This window comes from Bufo gargarizans, chromosome 6, assembly GCF_014858855.1.
Source record: "Bufo gargarizans isolate SCDJY-AF-19 chromosome 6, ASM1485885v1, whole genome shotgun sequence".
Classification (NCBI taxonomy): Eukaryota; Metazoa; Chordata; class Amphibia; order Anura; family Bufonidae; genus Bufo; species Bufo gargarizans.
Genome location: NC_058085.1, coordinates 119,300,525 through 119,322,658, shown reverse-complemented (window position 1 = coordinate 119,322,658; position 22,134 = coordinate 119,300,525). Strand labels below are relative to the sequence as shown.

Here is a 22,134-nt window from a genome sequence, read left to right as displayed (position 1 = left end):
ATTCACCCAAATACCTTGCAGAAAAAAAAAATCAATTTAAAATTTTTCTGTGATCTAATCACCTATGCAAGGCCGTGTGTGTCAGGCCAATACATACTGTATTGTGCCCACTGGCTAGTGTCTAGGCCTGCACTCATACCGTTACAGGGTGTCATTCACCCAAATACCTTGCAGAGAAAAAATAAATTTATTAAAAAAAATTCTGTGATCTAATCACATTTGTAAGCCCGTGTGCGTCAGGCCCACACATTCTGTATTGTGCCCACTGGCTAGCGTCTAGGCCTGCACTCATACCGTTACAGGGTGTCATTCACTCAAATACCTTGCAGAAAAAAAAAATTATATTTAAAATTTTTCTGTGATCTAATCACATTTGCAAGCCTGTGTGTCAGGCCAACACATACTGTATTGTGCCCACTGGCTAGTGTCTAGGCCTGCACTCATACCGTTACAGGGTGTCATTCACCCAAATACCTTGCAGGAAAAAAAAATTGATTTAAAAATTTTCTGTGATCTAATCACATTTGTAAGCCCGTGTGTGTCAGGCCAACACATACTGTATTGTGCCCACTGGCTAGTGTCTAGGCCTGCACTCATACCGTTACAGGGTGTCATTCACCCAAATACCTTGCAGGAAATGAAAAAAAATCTATTTAAAATTTTTCTGTGATCTAATAACATTTGCAAGCCTGTGTGCGTCAGGCCCACACAGACTGTACTGTGCCCACTGCCCACCACTTATATAGGGTGGCACAGTACCTTGCATGCATAGTAACACTTATCTAATAAAAAATGACAGGCAGAGGCAGACCACGCCGCAGGGGCCGCCATGTTCGTGGTGCTGTGATTTCCACTGGCCCTTGAATAATGCCCAGTGTTCAGAGGCCACGTACCCTGAACCCAAAAAATTTGGAGAAAATAGTTGACTGGCTTACACAGGACACCCAATCTTCAACAGCTTCCGCTAAGAACCTTGACGCACCATCCTCCTCCAGCTCAGCTTTGGTCACCTGCTCTCAAGTTACCACTCTCCCCCCCGCGGCCACCACCACCACTACCACCACAGCCACCACAGCCGCTTCACTTGATCCCTCAGAGGAGTTATTTACACATCAGTTGGATGAAATTAGTGATGTGCAACCATTATTGCCAGGGGATGTAGATAACAGGGATATGTCTCAGTCAGGCAGCATTACACACATGGACGTACAGTGTGATGATGATGATGATGATGTTGTACCCGCTGCTGCTTCCCTTGCTGAGGTGTCAGATACAAGTGAAGTGGTTGATGATGACGATGTGTCCGTGGATGCCACGTGGGTGCCTGCTCAAAGAGAAGAAGAAGAGGGGGAAAGAAGGGGAGACAGAGAGAAGGAGGAGATGAGTTGGAAGCAGGGGGAGGTCGTCGCAAGGAGCTAGTGGCACAGTCAGACAGCATGTATCGGCACCCGGGGTCAGCCAGACAGCACGCCAATCAACGCAAGCTGTTGCCACCACCAGAATGCCGTCATTGCAAAGCTCAGCAGTGTGGCATTTTTTTTGTGTGTCTGCCTCTGACAACAGCGATGCCATTTGCAACCTGTGCCAAAAGAAACGGAGTCGTGGGAAATCCAACACCCACCTAGGTACAACTGCTTTGCGAAGGCACATGATCGCACATCACAAACGCCTATGGGATCAACACATGATGACGAGTAGAAGCAGCACACAAGCTCAAAGCCACCATCCTCCTCCTGATCCAGCATCTTCAGCCACGTCAACCACTGCTGTCCTCCTTACCCCCTCTCAACCTCCCGCCACTCCGCCTCTCACCTTGAGCAGTTCCATCTCATCTGCCCACAGTCAGGTGTCTGTAAAAGAAATGTTTGAGCGTAAGAAGCCAATGTCACAGAGTCACCCCCTTGCCCGGCGTCTGACAGCTGGCTTGACGGAACTCTTAGCCCGCCAGCTGGTGGAGTCTGAGGCCTTCAAAAAATTTGTCACTATTGGGACACCACAGTGGAAGGTACCCGGACAATTTTTTTTTTCTAATAAGGCAATTCCAAACCTGTACTCAGTGATTGAAAAGGAAGTCATGGCATCTCTGGCATACAGTGTTGGGGCAAGGGTCCATCTGACCACTGATACCTGGTCTGCAAAGCTCGGTCAGGGCAGGTATATCACCTACACTGCGCATTGGGTCAACCTGCTGACGGCTACTCCATCCTCTTCCATAACCTCCTTGGCTGAGTCCTCTCTTCTGCTGCGGCGTCTGGCTGCACATCAACTGAATCCCCCCAGCTCCCCAGGGACTATTCCACATCCTGGATACGACAGTGTCACGCTGTCTTGGGGTTGACTTGCCTGAAAGCAGAGAGCCACACCGGACCAGCACTCCTGTCCGCCCTGAACGCACAGGTGGATCAGTGGCTGACCCCGCACAACTGGAGATCGGCAAAGTGGTGTGTGACAATGGAAGCAATTTGTTGGCGGCATTGAACTTGGGCAAGTTGTCACATGTGCCGTGCATGGCACATGTGTTGAATCTCATCGTACAATGCTTTGTGTCTAAGTACCCAGGCTTACAGGACGTCCTCAAGCAGGCCAGGAAGGTGTGTGGCCATTTCAGGCGTTCCTACACGGCCATGGCGCACTTTTCAGACATTCAGCGCCGAAACAACATGCCAGTGAGGAGCTTGATTTGCGAGAGCCCGACATGTTGGAATTCAACACTCCTAATGTTCGACCACCTGCTACAACAAGAAAAAGCCGTCAACGAGTATTTGTATGACCGGGGTGCTAGGACAGCCTCTGCGGAGCTGGGAATTTTTTTGCCACGTTACTGGACGCTCATGTGCAATGCCTGTAGGCTCATGCGTCCTTTTGAGGAGGTGACAAACCTAGTCAGTCGCACCTGAAGGCACCATCAGCGACATCATCCCATTTGTTTTCTTCCTGGAGCGTGCCCTGCGAAGAGTGCTGGATCAGGCTGTAGATGAGCGTGAAGAGGAAGAAGAAGAGTTGTGGTCACCATCACCACCATAAACAGCCTTGTCATCATCGCTTGCCGGACCTGCGGCAACGCTGCAAGAGGAGTATGAGGAAGAGGAGTCAGAGGAGGAATGTGGCTTTGAGGAGGAGGAAGACCAACCACAGCAGGCATCCCAGGGTGCTTGTTGTTGTCACCTATCTGGGAACCGTGGTGTTGTACGTGGCTGGGGGGAAGAACAGACCGTCAATGACATCAGTGAGGAGGAGGAACGGGAAATGAGTAGCTCGGCATCCAACCTTGTGCAAATGGGGTCTTTCATGCTGTCATGTCTGTTGAGGGACCCTCGTATAAAAAGGATGAAGGAGAACGACCTGTACTGGGTGGCCACGCTACTAAACCCCCGGTATAAGCAGAAAGTGGCGGAAATGTTACCAAATTACTGGAAGTCAGAAAGGATGCAGCAGTTCAAAGCCAAACTAAAAAAATATGCTTTACAGAGCTTATTATGGGGATGTCACAGCACAACAGGAATCAAACTGGGGAAGAGGTGAAAGTAATCCTCCTCCTACCACGACCACGGCGGCAAGGACAGGACACTTTACAGATGTGTTGTTGATGGAGGACATGCAGAGCTTTTTCAGTCCTACACATCGCCACAGCCCTATGGGATCCAGCCTTAGAGAACGGCTCGACCGACAGGTGGCAGACTACCTCGCCTTAACTGCTGATATCGACACTCTGAGGAGCAATGAACCCCTTGACTACTGGGTGTGCAGGCTTGACCTGTGAGCTGAGCTATCCTAGTTTGCGATAGAACTACTGGCCTGCCCCCCTTCAAGTGTCCTGTCAGAAAGGACCTTCAGTGCAGCAGGAGGCATTGTCACTGACAAAAGAAGTCGCCTCGGTCAAAAAAGTGTTGATTACTTCACCTTCATTAAGATGAATGAGGCACGAAAGGGACTGACAGTAGGGGATACGTTTAACTAACAAAAGGCCTGATGACATGCCTTGGCCTCAAAATGGTCCCCACGCTGCTGTATTTAATGTCTCCATACCGGATGACTTTTGTGAATTCTCCGCCACCAACTAGGGTTCAAGCCTCAATGTTTTAGTCACCTTTCTGCCTTGAAAACATCAATTTTTCCGGCCGCTGCTACAACAGCGGCTGCAACAATAACATTGTTTTTCAGGCATGTGTACATGCCTAATTTTTCTGGCCTCTGGTTCTGCACTGTGGCTGCAAAAAAAAAACAAAAAAAAAAGGCACATACAAGTGTCAATTCCCATTTCGTGATCGTTACCTTGTTGTGGTGAAGGGGCTCGCATATCACAATGAAGTGATCATCACCTCTATGAGTGTGTTGGCAATGTTGCCACACCCCAGATGATAAGGCTGTTGCTTCATTATGATCAGACCAAAAACGATCGGGACGGCTGGATGTTTTTTCATAGAAAAAACTTTAAAGAAATTATTAAATAATTTTTTTAAGTTGTATGGGTGGGTTTTTAATACATAAAATAAAAAAATCATAATAAAGTCTCTTAATAGTTTGTTAGGAATAATGCAGACAATTTAAAAAATCCCCATCAATTCCAATACAAATCAAGTGCAAAGCTCAGAACTAAATTATTCCAGGATGTCGTAATGGTTCGTTAATTCGACAATGGTTAATCAATTCGACACACGTCCCCGGATAGGGGACGTAACAGGGATTAAACTGATAGGAATAGTACTAGTTAGGCTGAGTTCACACCAGGGTTCAGCCTTTCCGCTCTCCTGCTCCGCTCCTCTCGCCTCAGTTATGTGCCCAATCCGTCCTTTCCGTTCTCCTGCTCCTATAACGGAGCAGGAGAACGGAAAGGCTGAACGCTGATGTGAACGAGGCCTTAAGACACCACTCATATAGGGTGTCACAGCACATTGCTCCATGCACGCGCAGTGCCCCAACTTGGGAGTAAGAGGACCGACCAAGCTGCTTTTTCCATCTCCCGGTTCCTAAAATCAATTTAGTTTGGTGTATCAGAGTTTGGTCTGTCACTGTGAAGGCAGTTGAAGGTACCAGGCCTAATTTTTTTCTTCACAAAAGGCAATCCCACCCTGATATGGGACGTAACAGGGATTAAACTGATGAGAATAGTACTACAGAAAATAGCACTCATATCGGGTGTGACAGTAAATTGCACGGCGCAGACGCAGTGACCGTGGCGTGGATTCAAACAAAGGGGAGGGAGACAGCGTTTTTTTAACCATCTCCCCGCTTGAAAAATCTATTTAATAAATGGACCCCAGATTGGGGACGTCACATAACAGGGATTAAACTGATGAGAATAGTACTACAGAAAATAACACTTATATCGGGTGTGACAGTAAATTGCACGGCGCAGACGCAGTGACCGTGGCGTGGATTCAAACAAAGGGGAGGGAGACAGCAATTTTTTAACCATCTCCCCGTTCGAAAAATCTATTTAATAAATGGACCCCAGATCGAGGACATAACAGGGATTAAACTGATGAGAAGAGAGAACTACAGGAAATACCACTCATATCGGGTGGGACAGTAAATTGCACGGCGCAGACGCAGTGACCGTGGCGTGGATTCAAACAAAGGGGAGGGAGCCAGCGTTTTTTTAACCATCTCCCGTTCGAAAAATCCATTTAATAAATGGACCCCAGATTGGGGACGTAACAGGGATTAAACTGATGAGAAGAGAGAACTATAGAAAATAGCACTCATATCGGGTGGGACAGTAAATTGCACGGCACAGACGCAGTGACCATGGATTCAAACAAAGGGGAGGGAGCCAGCGTTTTTTTAACCATCTCCCCATTCGAAAAATCAATTCAATTCACCCTTCCGGGACCCTTGGTGTTGTACGTGGCTGGGTGGAGGAAGAAACCTTCAATTACATCAACGGGACATGGCTAGCTTGGTATCCAACCTTGTGCAAATGGGAAGTTTGCGGTTGGGCAAATGGACTGTTTGCGGTGCATTAAAAGGGGAATTTGGTCTGTCAATGTCTGTGAAGCGGGGGTAACCCTTACACTACCTGATCGATACAACATCATACCTGATCGTATACACACACTGGATGTTTTAAACCACGTTGTTCAAAAAAAAAATTGGATTGTTAGGTGATTTATACCCTTTATAGATTAAAATCCAACTCTGCGTCAACTATGTAATTTTCCATGGGAGTTTTGCCATGGATCCCCCTCCGGCATGCGACAGTCCAGGTGTTAGTCCCCTTGAAACAACTTTTCCATCACTATTGTGGCCAGAAAGAGTCCCTGTGGGTTTTAAAATTTGCCTACCTATAGAAGTCAATGGCGGTTCGCCCGTTCGCTAACATTTGTAGAAATTTGCGTTCGCCGTTCGTGAACGTAAAATTTTATGTTCGCGACATCTCTACTGATTCGCTGATTAGCGTATCGCTAATCAGCATTTGTACTTTTATAGTATCTGTAAGTGATCAAAACTGATCACAGTCAGATCTATAATATTAGTGTCACCTTAGTTCGCCCTAAACCCAAAACGCAGTGTTTGCCCGATCAGGTCTGATCGGTCGCCCACATGTGCGTTCACCCACGCCCGCCCCGCCGCAGTGACAAAAAATATATATTTTTTGATCACTGCACAATCACTTTACAAGCGCTGCGGCGATAAAAAATAAAAATAAGTTTTGATATTTTTTATCAATCACAGCGGCATCCGGTACTTCGTTAGCCTCCCATTTGTAAGACAGGCTTGCTTTTTTTCTTGGGTAGTCTCAGGGAATACCCCCTAAATTTTGTAGCCCAAATGTCAAACAAGGGGTATTCTTCTGAAAAGGCCTACAGGCTTCTGACCTAGTCAGATGAGGAATGGAAACCCTCATCTGACGAATCCAGCGGGTCAGAATATGAACCTGTAGAAAGTAGTAGCAGTCTTCCCCAAAGTTCGGACGAGGAGGTTGAAGTGGCGAGCACCAGAAGGGCAGTTGAAGCTGGTACGGTGGCACGTGCAATAGTTACCCAGTCGCATCCACCACACAGACAGGCCCGTAGAGCCCCTAGAGTCCCTGAGGTGCTGGCAAACCCTGATTGGCAGACCCCAACTTCAGCCGCACCATTAGTTCCCCCTTTCACCGCCCAGTCTGGAGTTCGGGTTGAGACAGGTCAGATCGGTTCGGCCCTGGAATTTTTTGAGCTGTTCTTGACTGCGGAGCTCTTGGACATAGTCGTGGCAGAAACAAATCGGTATGCCACTCAATTTATAGCCGCCAACCCGGGAAGCTATTATGCCCAGCTTTTCCGATGGAAACCCGTCCAAGTTTCCGAATTAAAAACATTTCTGGGCCTTCTCCTCAACATGGGTCTAACCAAAAAGCATGAATTGCAGTCATATTGGTCCACGAACCCAATTCTTCACATGCCCATGTTCTCTGATGCCATGCCCAGGGCACGATTTGAGGCCATCCTGCGTTTCCTGCACTTTAGCGACAACACCACCTCCCGTCCCAGAGGCCACCCAGCTTTTGACCGGCTCCATAAAATTCAGCCCCTCATAGACCACTTCAACAACAAATTTGCCGATTTGTATACCCCTGAGCAAAACATCTGCGTAGACGAGTCCCTTATACATTTTACTGGGCGCCTTGGCTTCAAACAATACATCCCAAGTAAGCGCGCCCGGTATGGGGTCAAATTGTATAAGCTCTGTGAAAGGGCCACAGGTTATACCCACAAATTTCGGATCTATGAGGGTAAAGATCAGACCCTGGAGCCAGTCGGTTGCCCTGACTACCTGGGGAGCAGTGGGAAGACAGTCTGGGACTTGGTGTCACCCTTATTTGGCAAGGGGTACCATCTTTATGTGGACAATTTCTACACAAGTGTGCCCCTCTTCAGGCTTTGTTCCTAGAAAAGATTGGCTGCTGTGGCACCGCGCGACCTAGTCGCTGGGGCTTCCCCCAACGGCTCGTTGCCACCCGTCTTGCAAGGGGGGAGAGGGCTGCCTTGTGTAATGAAGAACTGCTTGCGGTGAAATGGAGAGACAAGCATGACGTTTACATGCTCTCCTTCATTCATGCAGAGACGACAATACAAATTGAACGACCAACCAGTGTAATTGAAAAGCCCCTCTGTGTCCACAACTATAATTCGCCTAATGGGAGGGGTGGACTTCAATGACCAGATGTTGGCTCCTTATTTAGTTTCCCGACGCACCAGACGCTGGTATAAGAAGGTGTCTGTATATTTAATTCAATTGGCTGTATATAATAGTTTTGTTCTCTACAGTAAGGCTGGGAGAACAGGATCCTTCCTCAAATTTCAGGAAGAGATCATCGAGAACCTCCTGTATCCAGGAGGTTCCGTGGCCCCATCCACCAGTGTAGTGAGCCGTCTACACAAGCGACATTTCCCCAATGTCGTTGCTGGTACCTCAACCCAACCGTCACCCCGAAAAATATGTCGTGTCTGTAGCAAGAGTGGAATAAGGCGTGACACCCGCTATTTCTGTCCTGACTGCCGTGACCACCTGCCCTATGCTTAGGGGAGTGTTTCCGGAAGTACCACACACAGGTACACTTAGCATAGGGATTGCATCTCACAGGACAGGCACACAGGGCTATTAGGGCCCATTCACACAGAGCTGCTGCAAACCTCTCCTTTCACCTGGGACAAAGTGCATAATGTAATTCGCCGCATCTTTGGGCGATTTGCGCTTTGCACATTGTCCCATGGGGAAGGAGAGGTTTGTCCTATATAGGTAAAAAAAAAAATCACCAGTAAGCAAAAAAGTTCACGCTCTGTTCAAAAAGTTAAATAAAGTTTATATGTTCCGTTCAAATGTTATTATAAAGTTAATAAATTTATTGCGTTGCGGCCTGGTTTTTTCTTTTCTTTTTTTTACCTTCCAGGTGGACCAGCATTGCGCTGCTGTCAGATTACACAAAAGTCAGTGTATGCGGCGCTGCAAGACGAGATTTCTCCTCTGCAGTAAAAGATACGTTTGCCGAGGCATATGAGCTGAGGGGGCGGCGGTGTTCATATGCTTTGGCAAACACTTTGTATATATATAAAAAAAAATCCCGGCAATGATTTATTCATCCACATCGATTGATGTGAATGGAGAAATCGGGTTTGCCAGGGCATACGAGCTAAGTGGGTATGGATGTTGGCCTTTCCCCCCCTTTTTTTTTTGGGCAGAGATTTTTTCATTCACATTGATCGATGCGAATGAAGAAATCTGTGCCGTTCATTTTTTCTTTCAGCCCGGAGGCTGAACGGAAAAAAAAAATCTCATTACCTGTATGCTCAATATAAGGAGAATAGCAGAAACTCCTAATGCTGGCCATACATGTAATGATTGCGGAGACCCTCAAATGCCAGGGCAGTACAAACACCCCACAAATGACCCCATTTTGGAAAGAAGACACCCCAAGGTATTCGCTGAGGGGCATATTGAGTCCATGAAAGATTGAAATTTTTGGCCCAAGTTAGCGGAAAGGGAGACTTTGTGAGAAAAATAAAAAATAAAATAAAAATTCCGCTAACTTGTGACAAAAAAGAAAATTTCTATTAACTCGTCATGCCCCTCATTGAATACCTTGGGGTGTCTTCATTCCAAAATGGGGTCACATGTGGGGTATTTTTACTGCCCTGGCATTTTATGGGCCCTAAAGCGTGAGAAGAAGTCTGGGATCCAAATGTCTAAAAATGCCCTCCTAAAAGGAATGTGGGCCCCTTTGCGCATCTAGGCTGCAAAAAAGTGTCACACATGTGGTATCGCTGTACTCAGGAGAAGTAGGGCAATGTGTTTTGGGGTGTCATTTTACATATACCCATGCTGGGTGAGATAAATATCTTGGTCAAATGCCAACTTTGTATAAAAAAAATGGGAAAAGTTGTCTTTTGCCGAGATATTTGTCTCACCCAGCATGGGTATATGTAAAAAACACATTGCCCAGCTTCTCCTGAGTACGGCGATACCACATGTGTAACACTTTTTTGCAGCCTAGGTGGGCAAAGGGGCCCACATTCCAAAGAGCACCTTTAGGATTTCACAGGGGATTTTTTACACATTTTGATTTCAAACTACTTCTCACGCATTAGGGCCCCTAAAATGCAAGGGCAGTATAACTACCCACAAGTGACACCATTTTGGAAAGAAGACACCCCAAGGTATTCCGTGAGGGGCATGGCGAGTTCCTCGATTTTTTTTTTGTCACAAGTTAGCGGAAAATGATGATTTTTTTATTTTCTTTTTTCTTACAAAGTCTCATATTCCACTAACTTGTGACAAAAAATAAAAACTTCCATGAACTCACTATGCCCATCACGAAATACCTTGGGGTGTCTTCTTTCCAAAATGGGGTCACTTGTGGGGTAGTTATACTGCCCTGGCATTTTAGGGGCCCTAATGTGTGAGAAGTAGTTTGAAATAGAAATGTGTAAAAAATCCCCTGTGAAATCCCCATGCTGGGTGAGAGAAATATCTTGGCAAAAGACAACTTTTCCCATTTTTTTTATACAAAGTTGGCATTTGACCGAGATATTTACCTCACCCAGCATGGGTATATGTAAAATGACACCCCAAAACACATTGCCCAACTTCTCCTGAGTACGGCGATACCACATGTGTGACACTTTTTTGCAGCCTAGGTGGGCAAAGGGGCCCACATTCCAAAGAGCACCTTTTGGATTTCACAGGGCATTTTTTACACATTGTGATTTCAAACTACTTCTCACACATTAGGGCCCCTAAAATGCCAGGGCAGTATAACTACCCCACAAGTGACCCCATTTTGGAAAGAAGACACCCCAAGGTATTTCGTGATGGGCATAGTGAGTTCATGGAAGTTTTAATTTTTTGTCACAAGTTAGTGGAATATGAGACTTTGTAAGGAAAAAAATATATAAAATATCATCATTTTTCGCTAACTTGTGACAAAAAATAAAAAGTTCTATGAACTCACTATGCCCATCAGCAAATACCTTAGGGTGTCTACTTTCTGAAATGGGGTTATTTGTGGGGGTGTTTCTACTGTCTGGGCATTGTAGAACCTCAGGAAACATGACAGGTGCTCAGAAAGTCAGAGCTGCTTCAAAAAGCAGAAATTCACATTTTTGTACCATAGTTTGTAAACACTATAACTTTTACCCAAACCATTTTTTCTTTTACCCAAACATTTTTTTAAAATCAAAGACATGTAGAACAATAAATTTAGCGAAAATGTATATATATAGATGGCGTTTAAAAAAATAATAATTTACAACTGAAAGTGAAAAATGTCATTTTTTTGCAAAAATGTCATTAAATTTCGATTAATAACAAAAAAAGGAAAAATGTCAGCAGCAATGAAATACCACCAAATGAAAGCTCTATTAGTGAGAAGAAAAGGAGGTAAAATTCATTTGGGTGGTAAGTTGCATAACTGAGCAATAAACGGTGAAAGTAGTGTAGTACAGAAGTGTAAAAAGTGGTCTGGTCATTAAGGGTGTTTAAGCTAGGGGGGCTGAGGTGGTTAAATACATGCTATCCCAAAAGTATTCAGATCCAGGTGCTGGTTTGAAAAATATAGAATTCTTTTTTTGGGGGGGGGGGACACCCCCTTTAAGGCTATGTAATCTTAATTGTATACAATCTATTGTTCTCTGTTATCACCTGTTTCAGGCTGTGGAGAGGCTGATGTTAGTGTTCTTTAATGGGATGGAAAAATCCTTGCCCCCTAATGAGCACTACTTTATTTCTAGTATTTCCAGACCTAGGTAGCTCCAAAAACACTCACACACATATGTGTAATTGATATTGGCATGTGCTGGGTTTGTTCACCCTTTATAGATCATTGGATACATGATCATCATATTTGATTGTGGGATTTTCCTTATTATAATGTTATACTCTGATTTGAAGACAGAAACCCCTAGCAAGGGGAAGGGAATTAAAACTTAACTTTTAATCTGAATAGTAAATACAAAAATGACAACTACACCATTATTAGACCAATACAAAGAACGCTACTTTTACACTCGCGCTTTTGGCGTTCCGTTTGTGAGATCCGTTCAGGGATCTCACAAGCGGTCCAAAACGGATCAGTTTTGCCCTAATGCATTCTGAATTGAAAAGGATCCGCTCAGAATGCCTCAGTTTGTCTCCGTTCCGCCTCCATTCCGCTTTAGAGGCGGACACCAAAACGCTGCTTGCAGCGTTTTAGTGTCCATCTGACAAAACTGAGCCAAACGGATCCGTTCTGACACACAATGTAAGTCAATGGGGACGGATTCGTTTTCACTGACACAATAGAAAATGGATCCGTCCTCCATTGACTTTCAATGGTGTTCAAGACGGATCTGTCTTGGCTATGTTAAAGATAATAAACGGATCAGTTCTGAATGGATGCAGACGGTTGTATTACGGATCCGCACAAAACGAGAGTGTGAAAGTAGCCTAAGCAATAGAGTTAGAATACCAGTATATCAATACTGAAGATCCACCGTTTGTCAATGATTGAAAAATCGGAATGATCTTACCAATCCTGTAGTGCAGGGTGGTTTCAAAGTGCAGAATGATAGTTCCAGATAATGGCGGATCTCAGTGTCAAACCAGCTGTTGTTTAGAATAGGCGTCGGGAAACTATCCCTGATTTTGCCCTGAGTGCAGGGGACTCTATTGCTTATTTGTATTGGTCTAATAATGGTGTAGTTGTCATTTTAGTATTTATTATTCAGATTAAAAGTTAAGTTTTAATTCCCTTCCCCTTGCTAGGGGTTTCTGTCTTCTAATCATATATCTTGTGGGATTTTATTAAGGAAACCATTATACTGTGGTATTCCTTATCTTGGAGCATGGCAGGATTCCTATCAGTAGGTTTCAATGCTAAACGTTGGTTGAGGCAAAGGATATATTCTCTGACAAACAATTTTATCAGAAAAAAATACACTCCCTCTTTTCATGCTGCTTTCAAAGATTTAACATTAACATACAAAGAACATATTCCCCCCTGGTGGGAGGTGCAGAACCTAGAGAGCTATTTAAAAAACAACATTGTTTCCAGAGGCCTCCATATTTCCCTGTTGCCGGCTCGAGAAGTCCGGGGTTCATGACAAAATGGGAACAGGAGGCCACCAATAGCTTTCTGCACCTAATGCGCCTCTTACTTGAGGAGGAAAGAAGTAAGTTGGAAACACATAACAAAAAACTGACTGAGAGCATTGAGATGGAATTTACAAATAAAGAAAAATAACTTTAGAATACACTTGAGAAATTTCAGTACCATCTGAAGGAAAGAAAGCACCGCCAATTCGTCAGAGACCTGGCGGATTTAAGGGAGAACAGGATTTATAACTCTCTCTCTAATAATACTAAAAAGACAGTAAGCAGAGTAATACAGACCAGACCTCAACTGAAACTGATCTGTCTGACTCAGAGAGAGTGGACCTAGAATAAAAAAACACTCCAATCGTGGGGGGGCAGGTAGAGATAGACAGAGGGGGGCCTCCAGGGGGCATAATCTACGTTTTTTAGGACAAACCAACCAAGCGCCTGGTTACCCACTGCACAATTGCAATCTACCACAACATACTTAGTTTCAGGTCCTCAGGTTGTCAATATCTCAGCTTGTCCGTTAAGTCTCGAGGAGACCCGGAATCTTGAACTTGGCTTATCTTTTATACCCACATCTAATTTGAACAGATTTAACGCAACTAAGGATCTGCATTTGTTTATTCGTAAATTGAGCTGGCACAAACATTTTAAGCAACTTGATAAACGCCAGAGCCGTGAATTAGGTATTCCTATGGACTTGTTAGCTGATGTTCGGCTATTGTATGACCTCCAAATTGAAACTGACTTGGAGACAGGCAAAGGACCGTTCACTAAGCTGAGACTTAAGAGTAACAAGATGCCTCCCAATACAGGTGAAATTTATTGTATAGATGTATTCCTTGAAATGGTATTAAAGCATTTGGAAGGATTAAAACTGCCAACCAACTAGTCAAGTCATGACCACCACTATTTCCAATCTTGAAAAAGACCCCAATATAATAATAAAACCATCTGATAAAGGGGGAAATATGGTGGTCATGAAATGTTCTCAGTATAAGGAAATGTGCGAATCCCTGCTTAGAGACAGGGACACATGAGATACTAACCAAAGATCCAACAGATACTTACAGACGGGAGCTGAAAGCAATTTTGGATGAGGCCAAACAGCTTCAACTTTTCACACTTGATGAATATAATTTTTTGCTACCTCCATTTCCGCGGATGACCTTTTTTTGCCTCCCGAAATTACACAAAGGGCTTACGCCTTTAAAAGGCAGGCCCATTGTGTCAGGGGTCGGGAATCTTTGCCAAAATATAGGAATCTACATTGATTGAATATTAGCTCCTTTTGTTTAAGCGTTACCGTTATATACTCGTGACACAACAGATTTGTTGAAACTAATAGAGGGAGTTCAGATTGATGAGGGCAGCCACCTTTCAAGCATCGATGTGGAGGCACTATATTCCTCGATCCCTCATGACCTTGAGATTAAGGCTGTTGACCACTTTTTGCAGATTCGTGGTTGTCAACAACGTACCCGCAGCCTTTTTGTCCTCCGTATTCTTCAATTTGCGCTGACTAAGAATGTTTTCAGCTTCAACAATAAGCTCTACCACCAGCTCAGAAGCCCTTGTGCCCCATCGTATGTAAATTTGTTCCTGGGCTGGTAGAAGGAGACGATTGTGTTTATGGATGAGACACTGGAAGCTACACGTACAATAGGGCTGTAGATTACATCTTCATCAAATGGAATAGAGTTAAGGCCGATTTTTAATCCTTTGTGATGACTCTGAATTGTAACCAGATTGGACTAAGATTCACTTGTGAATCCGATAGCTTGTCGTTACCTTTCCTGGACGTTCGCATTTCTAAAAACACAAGAGGTAAACTGGACACCACAGTGTACCATAAGTCCAACTCTACTAAGTTCCTCCTGAGATGGGAGATTAGTTATCCTCTCCCCCTCAGGAGGGGTATTCCAAGAGGGCAGTATCCCCGATTGAGGAGAAATTGCTCCACGAAACGGAATTCATTTTTCAAGCCTCTGATCTTCGCTCCCAGTTTATACAACGTGGCTACCCTGATGAGATTTTGAGATCAGCCTATACGAATCCTTTCCAAAAGGAACAATCTTCTCTCTTGAGTCCTAAATGTACTGAGGATCAGGAAACAAAATCGATACGGCTTATTACTACCTATGATAGGGCAGCCAAGCAGGTACGGGACATTTTGAATAAACATTGGGACAGGCTTGGACTGGCCCACCGGGGAGGCAGGGGATTCCTCGGTAGGCCCCCAGTCTCCTGCGCCCGGAGATAAGACGGGGGAGTAATTATTTCTCTGGAGAGATAATTATTGTAGCCACTAGGTGGCAGTATCGCACGGTGATGCAGCCTCCTACTGGTGTAAATTGTACAGGAGGCCCCACAGTATCTTCTAAACTTCCTGGGCTGCTGGCAGTGAAGGAGGAGAGAACATGTCTGGCCATCCTCCTGCCCTCCCTGCTGTCAGAAAACTGTGGTTGCTGGAGAGAAGGACTCCTCTGCGGTGCCTGGCTAATTTCTCAGGTGTGTGACAGTAGTGAGCTGTAGTAGACTGTAAGGGAGAAATAGGGGATTTGTTTATAGTAGACTCAGATCTGTGTATGTGTGCTGCTCCAGCAGAGTTTAGAGTGGCATTAGGGGGATTCTGCCCTAGGTCCCCCCAATGCCTCTGCTTTAGGTGCACCCCCATTAGTGCCACAGCTCTAGATTCCCCCAAATGCCCCCACTCAAAATGCACCCCTAATATTGCCGCTTCTCCAGTTGACCCCCTAATACCTCTGCTCCAGGATCACCACTATTACCCTGCCTCAGGCGACCCTAATGCCTTGGCTTTAGGTGCACCCCCATAAATGCCCCAGCTCCAGATGCCCCCACTCTAAATGCACCGTTAATATTGTCTCTTCTACAGTTACCCCTGCTCCAGGATCCCCACTATTACCCTGCCTCAGGTTAATCTAATGCCTCTATTTCAGTTATGACCCTTCCGTTTGTGCTCTGCTCACGTTGCTCCTCTAGCACCTTTGCTTGGGCTTTGTTAGAGGTTATGACCTGAAAAGGGGTTTGGACTTATGACTGAAAAATTCTGCACAGTGTGTCACATTATCCAGTGTTGACACTTACGGTTTACATGGCTGTAGTGATGATATTCCATATTTACAGGCATCACTGCTGCCATGAAAAGAGTTACTGGTGGTGGACTGGTGGAGGATTTAAAGGGGTTGTCCAGGTTTTCAAGTTATCCTCTCCACACCATAGGGCATAACTATATGATTAGTGGGGTCCAATTCTGTTACCCCCACTGATCACAGGAACAGGTCCTGTTCCTCCTTTTTGATGGTGTGGCAGGCCACACACATGCCCTGCTTCTCCATTTATTCTTTTTGGGACCACTGGATAAAGCTAGCACTGTACTCTGCCATCTCCAGTGACCCCATAGAGAATGGATGGAGAGGCAGGACATATGCTCGACCTGCAATTCAATTAAGACGGGGGATCAGTGGGGGCTCCAGTGTTCAGAGACCCACAGATCACTTAGTTATCCCCGATCCTGTGGAGAGAGGATAACTAGAGCATTTCTATTTTAGTTTGACACATATTTTGGGCTAGATTTTTAATTTTTATCTTTTTTTTTTTTTTACACCCAAATAAAACATTTAATGATAGGGAATGTGAAAAGTTTCAACAGCTATGACATGACAGGTGATAATTGTCTGATTGATGTGGGTCTGACTGCTGGGACCCCCATGATCAAGGGAATGTGGTCTTAAGACCCTTGTGTACAAAGCTTGGTGGTAAAGTAATTGAATGTCTCAGGACCCCTTTTTTCATGATCAGTAGGTGTTCCAGCAGTCAGACCCCAGCAATCTGATATTTATCACCTATACTGTAGATAGGCAATAGGTCATTATGGTAGGACAATCCTTTTAATTATAATGTAGATTATATGCAATATGAGGAGGTTAAGATTTGGTAAATTTCATGCCAGACATTTATGCTTAACGGGGTTAAAGGGTTTGTCTCACTTCAGCAAATGGCATTTATCATGCAGTTAATACAAGGCACTTACTAATGTATTGTGATTGTCCATATTGCCTCCTTTCCATCACATTATACACAGCACATATCCGTTATTACCACTATATAATCCTGGCAACTAGGACAGGGAACTCCTACAAAGAGAGGCCCTGTGGATATTCTATCTTAAAACTACTGTCCCCTGTTTCATTTGATTGAGAGATAGTAGTTTTGGTGCCAGTTCCCCTTATACCTCTTTACCTCTTTTTGGGTTCAACTCCCAGAGCCTATCCATCTATAGCCTTGTTCTTATATATAGGACTAATTGCTATCTGACCCAAGCTATATTTAATTATCACATTATTATTTAGTTTTTACAAACTCACTAATGTAACTTATTATGTTTAATGAGTGTGGTGTATTTTGACAATAGAATCCATAAGTATAACCCCACTACAATGCCAGCCTTGTACCCCGATTGGTAATTGCCTCACAAGTTTAAAAAAATCCTCCTTTCCCCTCCTTTTTGGTGTGGGTTGTATTATAGCCATTGACGCTTTCACAGTGTCGGACTGGGGTATCTAGGGCCCACCAGTAAAATTTATTTTGGGGGCCCACTGTACGAATACATTTGAATATAAATAATTTAAGTTTATTATATAAACATAGACTGGTTGAGGTGCTGTACATTGAATATATGTATGTAGTGCAGTAAATCTAATGTGTTATGTGCCACTTGTGCAAGGGATGGGAGACTAGGGGCCCACCTTGCTTAGGGGCCCACCGGGGATTCCCCTGTACCCCTGTGGGCCAGTCCGAGCCTGCGCTTTCATCTGCGTCATCTCTCAGCAGCCAGGATGCTTTGCCTCTATGCTGGCGTCCCGGTTGCCTAGCACCCGGATGCGACCTCTTCCTTCACTGAATTTCCGCCTCACGTGATCCCTCTGGGTGCACGCGGTGCATCCTTATAAGGCGCCGCACTAGATTACACATGGAGCTGCCAGGCGATTGCCCCGTCAACATGGGGGGTACGCACATCCTGTTCCACTGACAGGTCTGCTATTTTTGAGGTGTACGCCACATTGGCTTAGTATCTGGGCCCCTCTTTTAAAACTATGGACTTAATCCCCTTTTTTGTGTTATAATTGCCCCATCATTTTTGTTATGTTTATTTATTTTTTTATGACATTGGAGGGCAAATTACCCCTATATTTGGAGTCTCCTCTGACGAGTTATCTAACAAAACGTGGCACGTCGGGACTTCCCTTTTGAGGGTTTCTATAGGGATACTGCCCAGGCATAGGGTCAAGTATCCGGCAGGGGTCTCCCCTTACGGGGTGAGTGCTCTGTAATAGATAAGCATGGCATTCCTTACTTGGTCGTAGCTATAATGACTGGCCCCACAGCAAATTTTTTGATGGGGCCCGCCGCCCTCCCCCCATAATTTTTGTCGCAACACCCTTCCTTTCATGCCACCACCCCACCCATTCCGTGGCTAGTAAAGATCGCTACCTCTCTAGACTCAGGCCCGGTAGGTGTTCCATCCGTTTTTCTACACCTGTCGATACTGTCACCTGTATATAATTTCAGTGTGTAATACTGTTGAGGGGGCCCTGAAAAAAATCTTTGAGTTCCTCCTCCTCCTTGAATGACCCCTCTTCTGGGTCAGAGCCCCCAAAGCAGCCGCTTCCCCTAGCTACGCCATGCCTAGCCCCTGCCGCACTCAGGCAAATCTGGCATGCCGAGCTATAACATTGGTTGACATGAGATCGTTATCTGGAACTATCATGTACTAAAAACTGCACTCGTTGACAAGCGGTGGATCTTCAGGATTGATATACTGGTATTCTAACTCTGTTGCTTATTTGTGTTGGGCTAATAATGGTGTAGTTGTCATTTTAGTATTTATTCAGATTAAAAGTAAAGTTTTAATTCCCTTCCCCTTGCTAGGGGTTTCTGTCTTCTAATCATATACCTTGTGGGAGTTTATTAAGGAAATCATTATACTGAGGTATTCCTTATTTAAGCGCTTTATATACTCTGATTTGAACAAAGACTGACACAAAATAAATATATAACCTTTTTATTACAATCAGTACAGTACACACAAATATATATATAATACATAAAGACAGACTTTATTACATATCTACATAGAAAACTGTGCAAAGTATTTATAATCTAAAGCAACATATAATCCTGTTACACAGGCCAGGAAATTCGCAGTTGGTAGCTTATCTTTTCAAAGACCAGTTTTATCTGGCAATGGAATTGACTTAAGACCCACTCAGGGACCCCAATGTCTTCAAACCCTACCTACATGCCTTTCTACTTTTAAATTCTGCCCCCCATAAAAACTTATTTACTGAAATGTAAAGCTCTAAGGATTAATAAAAACCCATAGCGAATGGGTTCCAAGCCAGAGTACTGTGAAGAACCTTTCAGTTAGAACATCCTGTCCTTTACTTGTAACACTGTATACATCAGGAATCAATTATCCCTGTATCCCTCTGGAGGAACTACTATCTTTTAGGAACCAGTTATAACATTCTATAATTCAGGACCCAGTTAAAATATACTATCCTTTAGAAACCAGTTAGAACATCCTATCGTTCAGAAACCAGTTGTAACATCCTGTCCTTTAGCAATCAATTATAATCTGCTATCCTTTAGAAATAAACTATAACATCCTAACTTTTAGGAACCAGTTATAACAACCTATTCTTCACAAACCCGTTATAGCATCCTATCCTTCAGGAACCTATTATAATGTACTATCCTTTAGGAAACAGTTATAACATCCTGTCCTTAAGGAACCAGTTAAGCAGTTATAACAACCTAGCCTTCAGGTATCAATCATGGTCTTTCTTGGTGACACCATACCTTATACTTTATGATGCCCGGTCATTTTGCACTTCTATCTTCATCCAAATATGCAATCAGTTATTTGTGGATATGATAAAACGCAAATTGCAGAAACATTTCTTAACCTGCACACCTTCAAAAATAGTCAAAATGAAAAAAGAGGAATCATGACAATTCCAATCCCACATTTGCTAGATCTAGATGTCCACCAACTTCTACACATAACACCAAGAACCTTCTAAAGAACAACAAAACAATGGATGAACGTTCCTCTGACCAAGCAAGACTTTGGGATTATTGACTTCCAACACTTGTGCTAAACACAACGGAGTTGAAGTTCTGTAACCTGTAAAGAGTGATCCGATACATTTATGGAATACAATACATTCCAGGTACAATCATAATGTTTTCTTCTGCAATATTCCTATCAAAAGCCAGAACATTCTGAGCAATTTGTCTATAAATTAATTTGCTAATGGACATTTTGCTGCTGGGCATAAACTCTATAACTGAGATTCTAGTGCAAACACAATGCAGACACAACTGCATTCAAACCTGGCCTTAATAGGACTAATACATTTTTCAGATGGTACAACCCCATGCCACTGTCCATTATAATCATTTAACCCCTCTGAGCCTCCTGTGACATAGATCTGGAGAAGGAAGATGCCAGGTTGGGTTTAGAGAATTCCATACGTGCTGGCTGCATGACTGGAGGCAACTCTTTGGTGATTTGAGAGACGGGTATCTTGTCTTGACATGACCCATCATTGCCTGGATTGCTTAAGGCTCTCTCGAACTCAATCATGCCACGAAGCTGTGGAGGTGTTGCCATGCGATCCATCTTGGTAGTAAGGTCTGCTGGCTTGAAGATAGGCAGGGGTAGAGTTCTCTGGTAGGGAAGTTGATATTGAGTAAGGCGATGACCAAGACGACCCATTCTCATGATCTGAGCTGGAGAACATTGGACGAGGAAATGTGTTTTCCCCTGCTGTTTGAAGCTTTCCCGCCTCCAAACATTGGCATCACGAGCATTACAGCTGAATGAGAGAAATATGAGAATGAAACATATTGTCCATGTTATAGTGCAACATGTTAGACAAAATTGTGTTTTTCCTAATTGTTGTCGGTATCTTTGTTGCCCTCTACAGGTACTCAGTAAAATTTAACTTTCCAACATATAACCAAAGTCATGGAGGGGGCAATATGGAATTGATGCATTTAATGTTTTCTATATGTATATTAATGACCTCTGCAGTGTGGTTGTTAGGTCTCAGTTGTCTCACCTCTCCTCTGGTCTACTGAAGACAGATGTATCCAGCCATTCTGCAGAGTAGCGCTCCCTCCGGTCCGTGTTGTCCTCCTTCACTTGACAACTTAACTCGGCCATAGTGCCATCTTCATGTGTTTCTGGCTTCCCCAGCATCTTAGGTTAAGTATGTGTTAACAGATTACAATAGTTTGACTTGCTCTGTGTGTCCTCTGAGGCTTGTTCTCCTATGCAGTGGTATGTCCAGGGTTTATATACACTTGACTGGGTCTATTTTCATTCTGTTTTGTAACAATCTATATCTATCCAGAGAGTCATCCTTGCCTCCCGCACACCCACACAGTGACCACTGATTGACACAGAAGACAGATTTGGAACTGTGCCCAGACTTCACATCTCATAAGAACATGATCATTGCAGCAAAATGCGGGCATTGCTATTTGTTTTGTCATCAGAATAGTTAAGTTACACAGTTCTCACCACAGGTTCTACTTATTATGTCACCTGTTATCAAAGAAAATTGATTTATCAACTGGATGTTTTTACAGTGATCTCCTGACTGGATTGTACAGACTGTCCTGGGTTTGTATATAATGTACAGTGATCTCCTGACTGTATTTTATCAGGACAGGATCACACAGTGCTGGGTTTGTATATAATGTACAGTGATCTCCTGACTGTATTTTATCAGGACAGGATCACACAGTGCTGGGTTTCTATATAATGTACAGTGATCTCCTGACTGTAGATTACTAGGACAGGATCAGACAGTGCTGGGTTTCTATATAATGTACAGCAATCTCATGACTGTAGATTACCAGGACAGGATCACACAGCGCTGGGTTTCTATATAATGTACAGTGATCTCCTGACTGTAGATTATCAGGACAGGATCACCGTGTGCTGGGTTTCTATATAATGTACAGTGATCTCCTGACAGT

At 44.0% G+C, this 22,134-nt stretch overlaps 1 protein-coding gene across 1 annotated transcript; it reads right to left on the bottom strand.

The window, feature by feature from the left end:
- Nucleotides 1–19,125: 19,125 nt before the first annotated feature.
- LOC122941056 (titin-cap) lies at nucleotides 19,126–21,421 on the bottom strand. Its single transcript, XM_044298044.1, has 2 exons — nucleotides 21,210–21,421; nucleotides 19,126–20,963 (listed from the first exon to the last, which is right to left on the bottom strand). The coding sequence occupies exons 1-2, from the start codon at nucleotides 21,347–21,349 to the stop codon at nucleotides 20,546–20,548; spliced, it is 558 nt and encodes a 185-aa protein (XP_044153979.1). The 5' UTR covers nucleotides 21,350–21,421; the 3' UTR covers nucleotides 19,126–20,545.
- Between the last annotated feature and the right edge of the window lie 713 nt (nucleotides 21,422–22,134).

Bases quoted from the DNA above. Each gene is read 5' to 3' on its own strand.
- LOC122941056 (XM_044298044.1), bottom strand. From the start codon at position 21,349: ATGCTGGGGAAGCCAGAAACACATGAAGATGGCACTATGGCCGAGTTA. The intron at 20,964-21,209 runs GTGAGACAACTG...TCTCTCATTCAG, and splicing joins TTCAGTAGACCAGAGGAGAG to CTGTAATGCTCGTGATGCCA.